This window comes from Arachis hypogaea, chromosome 11 (genome assembly GCF_003086295.3).
Source record: "Arachis hypogaea cultivar Tifrunner chromosome 11, arahy.Tifrunner.gnm2.J5K5, whole genome shotgun sequence".
NCBI lineage: Eukaryota > Viridiplantae > Streptophyta > Magnoliopsida > Fabales > Fabaceae > Arachis > Arachis hypogaea.
In genome coordinates, this window is record NC_092046.1 from 18,867,853 (window position 1) to 18,878,576 (window position 10,724).

The window sequence follows — 10,724 nt, forward strand, 5'->3', positions numbered from 1 at the left end:
GATTATTATTATTTCTTTTTAAAGAAAAAGATGTGGTTCTAATGGATCGAGTAAATTACATGGGACATGAGAGTAAATAAGAGATTATGTGCATCTTTTTATTAATTTAAATTTTAAAAAAATAATTTTATAATTGATCGTACCTAAAAAGCCGGCCCGATGTCATACTTCGCAAAGACCACGTCCAGCAAACAGAACGCAATATACCAGGTCAAAACCAGGTTACTTAGCCACAGGAGAGATATCCGAGCTTTAACTCGGATATAAGGCCAGGAATTTCGGGCCGACTAACAGATCTCTCCAACCATAAATAGCGTGATGTAGATAGCCAAAAGCACGGATACACACATTCAAAATTTACTATCCACTATAGTCGTTATTGAGATATTATTCTTGCGCACAAACTAACTTAAGCATCGGAGTCCTTTTTGCAGGTACTCCCCACTATTCGGACGAGGCTAGCACTGGCGGCACGATCTTTAGCAAGAACAGTCACGCAAGCATCTCTATAGCCGCCACCGACCTATACCTCGACCTGAGCCCTAGGCAGGAACATTGGCGCCTACCGTGGGGCCGAAGAGTCTAACTTTGCCCTATTCCGTTATTTTGATTTTTATGACATATCCATATCTGCCTTGTTCCCCCTTTTTCTTTGCAGAAAAGGAAGCATGACTGATCTCTCGGAGACTCAGTAGCATCCTCGAACCAATGCCGACCTCATGGCCGCTAATGCCACCCTCCTAGCGAAAAATCAGCAGATGGTCGAGTTGTTAGCAACGATGCAGAATAATGGAGAACAGAAGAATGACCACAAAAAAGCAACCGCCGATCAGCACAAAGAGCATCAGTCAGAATCCAACGCAAAGACAGGGAAAACACCCCCCAAAACCGGAAGACGACGAACCAACCCGTTTTCCGAAGAAATAATGAACTTCAAAATGCCTAAGAATTTTACACTTCCTATGACTTTAACACCATATAAGGGGATCGGAGATCCTAAAGCTCATGTCACAAAATTTGATTCTATGATGTTCCTCAATAGTGACTCCGATCCCATCCTATGCCGATCTTTTCCAACTTTTTTAGATGGAGCTGCTTTATTATGGTTTTCTAATTTGCCTGCAGGATCCATAACCAGCTTTGACGAGTTTGCCAAGATGTTCATCAATCATTTTGCAGCGTCCAAAATCTATGTGAGAGACTCGGACTACCTCAGTACAATTAAGCAAGGACAACACGAAAGCCTGAAACACTACATGACACGCTTCACAACAGCAGCCATGGAGTAGGGATGGCAAAACTCCCCGAGACGGGAGAATCTCTGCGGGACTGCCCCGAATGGGATCTGACTGTGGGGAATTTTCCATGCGGGAATGGGGATGGTGGACAAAATTCCCCTGAGGCAAGCGCGGGGACACGAGCTGGGATCTCCGCCCCTTCCCCGCTATTCTCTGAAATTTATAAATTTATTGAATTATCCTTAATAGTTTATTTCTCATATATATTTTTTAGTCATTTCTCACACACACACACACACACACACACACACACACACACACATATAGAAACCCAAAATTCCTAATCTTCATTTACATAATCCTTCTTCAATTTAGAGATCCCTAACACTGTTCATACTCCATCCAATCTCTCTGCAGCCACCCCTTCGCCACTCTCCGTCCCTTCTCACCGCATCGTCACACCTCACTGTGCCATCACCCTCACCGCGTCGTGCTTTCTATTTGCGGCGTTCCTTTTCGTAACTCTGCCATCGTGTCCATTTTTCTCTCTGTTACCGCGTCTCCCACCTCGTCCACTACTTTGTGCTTTGGCTCGTCGTTGCGTCTTCCCTACTGCGTCATTTTGAAAGAAGTCACCATCGTGTCATTTAGACTTTTTGTATAAAATCTTGCTGTTTTGTATATGATGGATACTTGCAACTCTAATCATATGAAAATTAATAATTAGTTAGAACTATCAGATTGATGGGGAATTGGATCCCCGCGGCGAATGGGGCCCCGTGGAGAATGGGCTTAGGGAGCAATATTCTCCCATGACGGGGAATGGGAACAGGGATGGGGAGCAAATCTGAGGGCGGGGATGGGGAGCAGGGAGGCATCCCCCGCCCCTGCCCTACCCCGTTGGCATCCCTACCATGGAGATCCCCGACCTTAATCCAGAGGTGCAGTTGCATGCTATCAAGAGTGGCCTCCGACCTGGAAAATTCCAGGAAGACATCACTGTGGCTAAACCGAAGACATTGGAGGAGTTCCGAGACAAAGCAACTGGTCAAATCGAGATAGAGGAGCTGCGTGAAACTCGGAGGAATGAAAGACAATTGTTTAGGAAGGAAGAAGACAGACCTTACGGGTCCCAGAATAAAGATCCTAAAAAACCTTTTAAGCTAGCTCCAAAGTTTGACTCATACACCAAGTTCAATACCAAAAAGAAGGACATAATCAAAGAAATCTTCACAACAAGCTAATAAAGCCGCCAAGCAGAGCGGGTACGTACCAAGATCAAAGGTATGTCGACAAAACAAAGCACTGCGCCTTTCACCAAAAGTTCGGCCACACTACGGATGAATGTGTGGTGGCTAAGGACATGCTAGAAAGGCTGGCGCGATAAGGGTTGCAGGAGAAATACATTGGCAGGCAAGTACACAAAGATCCGTCAACCTCGGGTGAGGTAGAACACCTGAAGACAAACAACGAAAAGTCTCAATGGCAAAATAGTCAACCACCAAAGAAAGTCATCAATTATATTTCAGGAGGGTTCGCATGCGGTGGAGAAACAAGCTCGGCCAGAAAAAGAAGTTACAGAACTATGTTAACAGTACAGGACGAGACGCCCTCTGACGTGCCTATACCCATAATCCCTGACATAACATTCACAAGCAAGGACTTTGAGACCAAAACTCCTAACCTCGACGACCCTGTCGTCGTCTCGGTAACAACCAGAGATCTCCTAATTCAGAAAGTCTTATTAGACCAAGGAAGCAGTGCCGACGTCATGTTTCTATCAAGCTTCAAGAAGATGCAAATGAATGAAAAAGTGTTACAACCATCCTCCGGCGAACTAGTCGGATTCTCAAGGAAAAGAATCCCCGTAACAGGTTATGTTTGGGTGAGGACGACCTTAGGGGAACCTCCTCACTCAAAATCTTTAGACATCCAATATTTAATTGTTGACTGTACATTCACAAGCAAGGACTTTAAGACCAAAACTCCTAACCTCGATGACCTTGTCGTCGTCCCGGTAACAACCAGAGATCTCCTAATTCAGAAAGTCTTATTAGACCAAGGAAGCAGTGCCGACGTCATGTTTCTATCAAGCTTCAAGAAGATGCAAATGAACGAAAAAGTGTTACAACCATCCTCCGGCGAACTAGTCAGATTCTCAGGGAAAAGAATCCCCGTAACAGGTTATGTTTGGGTGAGGACGACCTTAGGGGAACCTCCTCACTCAAAATCTTTAGACATCCAATATTTAATTGTTGACTGTTTTAGTCCTTATAATATTATTTTAGGAAGACCATCTTTAAATACTTTTGGAGCCATAGTCTCCACTATTCATTTGTGTGTTAAGTTTTGTTCAGAAAAAGGAGCTATAGCAACAGTACATTCAGACAGAAAAGAAGCGAGACAATGCTACATCGCAGGTCTCAAAGTACAGCAGACGCTGGCAAGGGGGATAAACTCAGTATACAACGCAGTGATATACCCGACCTTGCCGAGCTGGATCCTCGGATCAATGATGAACAAAGACCCACACCGGCAGATGATTTAAACAAGGTAAGCTTGACAGAAGATAAGAACCAATACACTAACATCGGTTCTACTTTGCCTGCAGGATACACACAGCAGGTAACAGACCTACTCCGAGCCAATGCCGATCTTTTCGCATGGACTCCGGCCGACATGCCGAGGATACACCTGAATGTCATAGGTTATAGACTGGCCCTTGACCCCAAAGCTCGGCTAGTAAAACAGAAGAGAAGATAACTCGGGAAGGAAAGAACCGAATCAGCAACAAAGGAAACACAAAAACTGATAAGTGCAGGTTTATCCGGGAAATACAATTCACATCATGGCTGGCAAATGTAGTAATGGTAAAAAAAAACTCGGGGAAATGGCGAATGTGCGTGGACTTCACCGAATTGAGCCGAGCATGCCCAAAAGACTCCTATCCCTTGCCATGCATTGACAAGCTCGTCGACAACACTTATGGCTATCAAATACTAAGCTTCATGGACGCGTATTTAGGTTACAATCAAATACTCATGCACCCCGCTGACGAAGAAAAAACAGCCTTCATAACTGATCAAGGCAACTTTTGTTACAAGGTCATGCCATTTGGCCTCAAAAACGCAGGCGCTACCTACTAGCGTTTAATGGACAAAGTATTCCAAAAGCAAATCGGAAAGAACAAGGAGGTGTACATGGATGACATGGTAGTCAAATCAAACACCGAAAAAGAACACTTGACTGACTTAAAAAAAGTGTTCGATCAATTAAGAAAATACAATATGCGGCTCAACCCAGAGAAGTGTGCATTTGGAGTTCAAGGAGGTAAATTTTTAAGGTTTATATTAACACACAGAGGAATAGAGGCAAACCCTGACAAGTGTAAGGCAATCTTGGACTTGAAGTCGCCATCAACAATCAAAGAGGTGTAGCAACTCACTGTAACACCTTACCATTCTGAGCTTTACGCTTAAATCGTAAAGCAGAGGTGATGTGGTATTACGACCTCTAAAATAAAATAAGTACATATAATAGTAGAAAGATTATAATATACTAGGAGCCTTGAAGAATAGAAGAATAAAAATCGCGGAATAAAAGCGCAACGCTCAAGAAACGAGTTAACTTGCGTGCTAAGAAAGCTATATCCATCAAACATAAGATTGTAAAAATAGGAATAGAGTGCTAAAGATACAAAATAGCAAGCTCCTAACTCAGCCCGCGAAGTCAAGGCTGGCCGGAAAATATTAACACATATATATATACATATCCAAAACCCAAATATACATAAACAAAATCCTGCCTCTCCATAAACCTCTAAGAGGATCAAAAGAACAAGTTATGTGGAGAGAAAGCTAAGTACATATATATATACCACTGTACAACAACATAACCAAGTAACCACTTTGCTTCAGGAGCCCAGACGCCTCTTGACCTGCATCTGAAAAGCGACAACATAGTATGGAATGAGAACCGGAGGTTCTTAGTATGGTAAAGGTACCACACACATAATATATAAGGTCCTGGGAATGCCATAGACAATCCTAGAACGCCGACACTCGGATTATAGAGCTTAAAGTATTAAACAGAAGTCATAAAATGTGGTTTTCTAAGAGTATCTAAACCTAACTTAACTTAACCTTAAATCTAAGTCCCATACTGCCATTCCTCCATACCTCCAACTCCATCATGCATTTTCACAAACAAATAGACAGATAAAGGCAAGGACAAGAAGGTTACAAATACTGCAGGTAACAAATACACATTTAATATGGCAAGTACATGTAGGCACATTCAATTAAAGGACAAGCAAGTAATTCAAGTAATATGCATATGATGCATGCCTGTCCTATGGCTGATGAGGCTCATCTGTCAGTTATCCAGCCAACCCGACAAGTCTGAATTGAACTTAGACTGTCCCCCGACGTGCATCCCCAAGAGTCTATGTATAGCTTTATCTCAAATAATCAATATTGCTCAATGGGGGTAACATTCCCGGGAATTCATATAGTGCCCGGTCACACTTACGTCGTAGGGTCAACAGAGTATCGAGTTTTCAACCTGGTACACGTGGTGGCAAGCCACGACACTTTATCCAGGGAATCTCGTATCTCAGATCATTCAAATTCATAAGCCATATAAATAATTCAATTATAATTCATCAACATCCACATCATTCTCAATTGCATCTCATTCATCATCATACATCAATCATATTCAATCTTTATCCTTCATTATCACACCTCCCATTCTGTCCATCAATAGTTTCAATTCAAAACATAATTCATTCCTTTCTAAATAAATCAAACTTAAAACATACTCATTTTCTTAATAACTCAAAATCAAACCCTATAACCTTTGAATCTAAATCCTTTCAAATAATCATCTAAACAAAATCTCTAATTTTTATAAAATTTCGGCAGCATCTCCTCTAAAACTTGGACTTTGCCACCCTTTTCGGGTCCAAACCTGCATTCTTTTCAATTCAACATACCCTTCCTCATCATCATAACAATCACCACAATAAATCTACCTCAGATCAACAATTATACTCATACAATATTCAAATCCAACAACCAAAATTTAACTAAAAATCATAGTTCACAAATCCTAGGCTTTTAACACAAAATACCTCAAATCAATAATTCACCAAAGCACCAGTTACTCAACAAGCGCCAAACCAACCATTTTCATCAACAGAATACTAAGTATTAAATATACACATGCAATCCAACTTATCCTATGGTCATCTAGCCTAAGTTTTAACAGAACATTATATATTAAATGCAAGAAACCTAAATCATACCTTAGCCGATTTCCAAGTATTATTCCAAGACAATTTTTCTAAAAGAACACAGCCCTCAAAACCTCAACTAATCCACTTCGTCCAAGTTCCAGTATTCACAATTTCGGGCTCCAATTATTTATTTTCAACCTAATACACATTCATAATACATATATCCAATTTAATACTATAAGTCCAAATTCAATGAAATTAAAATAAAATTATCGTATCCTCACCTTACCCAAGCTTTACATAAATAAGAGTGAACATTTTTCTCAAGCTAATTGGATCCTAAAACATCAGAAATTAAAGAAATTCAACTTCCCTTCCTATATTTCGAAAATTGGGGGAAAAGAGTGGCTGAAAATATTTAAGGGCTTACCTATGAAATTGTTCCGGTAGAAATATAGAGCTCGACGTGGTGGACACGTGACCGTAAACGGTGCAGCGATTGGAGCTCGGACGGATGACATACGGTGAATTGAAATCACCGTAAGGGTTCGGCATTTCTTTCTTTCCTTCCCTGGAGCTGAATGCTTTCAACGTGCTTCAGCTGAAAATGAAGAGAAGATGGAGTGTGGGTTCACTTATAAGTTGGCCCGGTTGGGCCCACGGCCCGGTTTGTGTCCGGTTCAACCGGTTCGACCCGTTTGGTCTAATCTTGGACCGATTTCTTTGAAATTAGTGTCAAAATTCTCATTTCGATGAGCTCTATCCTAATTTAATATAATATTCATATTTCTAATCTTTCTTATTAAAAACTAATTTATTTACTAATTATCTACTAATTTAACCGGAGTTTACACTCACAGGAAGGCTAGCCGCCCTATCAAGGTTCCTACCAACAATGGCAGCAAGATCGGGTCACTTCTTCAATACACTGCGAAAATCAAAGAAATTCAAATGGACAAAGAAATATGAAAACGCATTTGCCGAGTTCAAACAGATACTATCATTGCCTCACATGTTGGCAAAACCAAAACCTGGTAACCCGTTATATTTGTATCTTTCAGTATCTGCTAATTCAATTTCATCTGTGCTTGTAACAAAAACAGGTCGGCAACAAAATCCAGTATACTTCGTCAGCAAAATTTTGCAAAACGCAGAAACGCGATATTTGATCATCGAAAAGCTGGCCTATGCCCTAGTAATCACAGCGAGACACCTAAGGCACTATTTTCAAAGCCACAAGATCATAGTATGAACAAACCAACCACTAAGGTAGGTGCTGACAAAACCCGACCTCACTGGAAGACTGACTAAATGGTCTATTGAGCTATCAGAATATGATGTGAAATATCAAACTCAGAGCTCATTGAAATCACAAGCATTGGATGATTTCGTAGCAGAACTAACATCAAGCGAAGATATACACCCAGAATGGGAGCTGTATGTGGACGGTGCATCCAATGAAGACGACGGAGGAGCCGGGATAGTCCTCAAGGACAAAGAAGGAATCTCGACCGAGAAGTCAATAAAGTACATGTTTCTGATTAGCAACAATCAATCTGAATACGAAGCACTCCTAGCTGGTATGCGCCTAGCAAAAGAGTGCGGGATACAAAACATCAAGGTCTATTGCGACTCCCTCTTTGTAGTTCAACAGGTAAACGACGTATTCCAGGTACGAAAACCTTCGTTAGAACAATATTATGCACAGGTGAAATATTTAGCTCAGCAATTTAAACACTTTGAAATAAGGGATAAGTATTGTTTTGGTCCCTAACGTTGGGGATCAGAATCGAAACCGTCCCCAACATAATTTTTGATTTATAATCATCCTTAATATTTTTTTCGTATTAAAATCGTCCTTTTTAATAAAATTTTTTATTTTATTCCTAAAATACCCCTACTTTAATAAAAAAATTATAAAATTAAAAAAAAAGAAAAGAATGCATTTGGGGGGGGGAGCCGAAAGGAAACGCAAAGGGGGGAGGGGAGGGAGAGGGGAAAGGGAAGGGGAAGGGGGGAGGGGACGATGCTAGTGAAGCTTGAAGCTGCCGTCACCATCGCCGAAGAAAGAAGAAAGGAGAGGGGCTGCGACGGGGGAGAAGAGAAGAGGGGAAAGAGAGAGGGAGCGCCGGTGGGGGGAGGACCGTTCATGCATGCTTTTGCCACCGTGGAGTGCCTCGCTGGGATAAGGAGCCCGTCGCGAGGAGGGCGGTGTGCGAAGGAGAGAGAGAGGGATCCAAGCCTGAGCTTGTCCACGCACGCTCAGTAGCCGGTCCGCGGGTGATGGGTGGCTGAGGAGAGAGAGGGATCCGAGGGTGGAGTGCGTCGCCAGTCCTCGCACGCTCCGTTACCGCCGCTGGTGTGGGTGGCCAAGCGCCGGTGGTTCTGCATCTGCTTCTTCTTTTGAATCTACTTCTTCTTCTGCTTCTTCTTCTGCTTCTTCTTCTGCTTCGCTTCTGCATCTGCTTCTTCTTCTTCTGCATCTGCTTCTGTGACTGCCTCTGCTTCTGTTTCTGTGACTACCTCTGCTTCTGATTTTGATTTGTTGTTTTCTGATTTTATTGCCGTTGTGTGTTGATTTGGTTGTTGAATTTGTTAAACTTGTGTTGATTTGTTGAATTTGTGTTGATTTTATTGATGTTGTTTTTCTTGGTGGTGGAGGTAAAGGTGCTGGTGGTGGTAGTGGAGGTAAAGGTGCTGATGGGAGTGAAGGGCATTTTTATCCAGAAAAAGTTAAAAGGACAATTTTAATACAAAAAAAATGTTAAGGATGATTATAAATAAAAAATTACGTTGGGACGGTTTCGATTCTGACCCTCAACGTTAGGGACCAAAACAATACTTATCTCTTGAAATAATGCATATAAATAGAAATGACAATCATCGGGCCGATGTGCTATCTGAGCTAGCTACATCTAGAAAAGTAGGAATACCACCTAATCTTTCACACATAACTAGAACAACCTAGCATATGCAACGTCCTTGTCATGAGTATGTCACAGGAGCAGGATTGGAGGACACCTTACATCAAATTTTTAAAACATGGAAAAATGCCATAGAGGGAAAAAAGCCCGAAGCTCTTTCAGAGGAGAGCAAGCATCTTCACCATCATTGGAGACGATCTTTATAGAAGAGGTTTCTCCCGACCTTTGCTCAAGTGCCTAGGAGATGAAGAAGCCACCCTAGCAATGGAAGAGGCACATGAAGGAATTTGTGGCACACATATTGGAGGCCGAAGCCTTTCAACGAAAATACTAAGAGCAGGATACTACTGGCCGTAATTGAGAAAAGACTGCCTCGAGAAGGTCCGAAAATGTGACAACTGCCAAAGGTGCGCACCAATTATCCATAACCCAGCCGAGACGTTACACACTATAGAGATCGGATGGCCATTCCACAGATGGGGGCTAGATATACTCGGCCATATCCCAATTTCTAAAGGTCAGGTGAAATTTCTGTTAGTAGCAATCGACTATTTCACAAAGCGGATAGAGGCCCAACCACTAGCCAAGATAACGTCGGACAAGGTAAAAGGTTTCATTTGTAAATTTATTATATGTCGGTATGGACTATCTATGGATATTGTCACTGATAACGGTAGACAATTCACTGATAAGAAAATAGCTTCTTTTCTACAAAATTTAAATATAAAGCACCATTTTTCCTCGGTCGAGCACCCACAATCCAATGGGCTCGCCGAAGCCGCTAATAAGATCATTTTGCAGGCTTTGAGGAAAAAAAGTAACAATCGCCAAAGGATAGTAGGCAGAATTGATACCCGAAATCCTCGTGGGATACAACAACATCCCACAAAGTTCAACTAAGGAATCACCTTTCAGGTTAATGTTCGGATCCAACGCAATAATCTCGGTCGAAATATCCCAAGGATCAATCAGAACAAATCATTTTGGGGAAGATACAAACAACCAAACTAGGAAAGCCGAGTAGGATACACTGGAAGAAGTACGAGAAGAATCAAGGATAAGACATGAGGCGATTCAACTTATGGTCCAGTGCAAATATAACACGAAGGTCAAATCTCAGATGTTACAATGAGGAGACCTCGTTCTCCGACGCCTTGAGGACGTCCGAAAACCACCAGGGAGGGTAAGCTCGTTGCCAATTGGGAAGGTCCTTTCCGAGTTATACAAGTTCACAGCCGAGGTGCATATTCATTGTAAACCCTGGACGGAGTTGATCTACCAAATACTTGGAATATTACTTCATTACGATTGTATCATATTTGA

At 41.8% G+C, this 10,724-nt stretch overlaps 1 protein-coding gene across 1 annotated transcript; it reads left to right on the forward strand.

The window, feature by feature from the left end:
• Window positions 1-4,390: 4,390 nt before the first annotated feature.
• LOC140176053 (uncharacterized) lies at window positions 4,391-9,758 on the forward strand. The gene is made up of 5 exons (XM_072205906.1): window positions 4,391-4,568; window positions 7,338-7,527; window positions 7,581-7,746; window positions 7,835-8,149; window positions 9,537-9,758. The coding sequence occupies exons 1-5, from the start codon at window positions 4,391-4,393 to the stop codon at window positions 9,756-9,758; spliced, it is 1,071 nt and encodes a 356-aa protein (XP_072062007.1).
• Window positions 9,759-10,724: the final 966 nt, after the last annotated feature.

Bases quoted from the DNA above. Each gene is read 5' to 3' on its own strand.
- LOC140176053 (XM_072205906.1), top strand. From the start codon at position 4,391: ATGGACAAAGTATTCCAAAAGCAAATCGGAAAGAACAAGGAGGTGTAC. The intron at 4,569-7,337 runs GTAAATTTTTAA...TTACACTCACAG, and splicing joins TGCATTTGGAGTTCAAGGAG to GAAGGCTAGCCGCCCTATCA. The intron at 7,747-7,834 runs GTAGGTGCTGAC...TATCAAACTCAG, and splicing joins TGAACAAACCAACCACTAAG to AGCTCATTGAAATCACAAGC.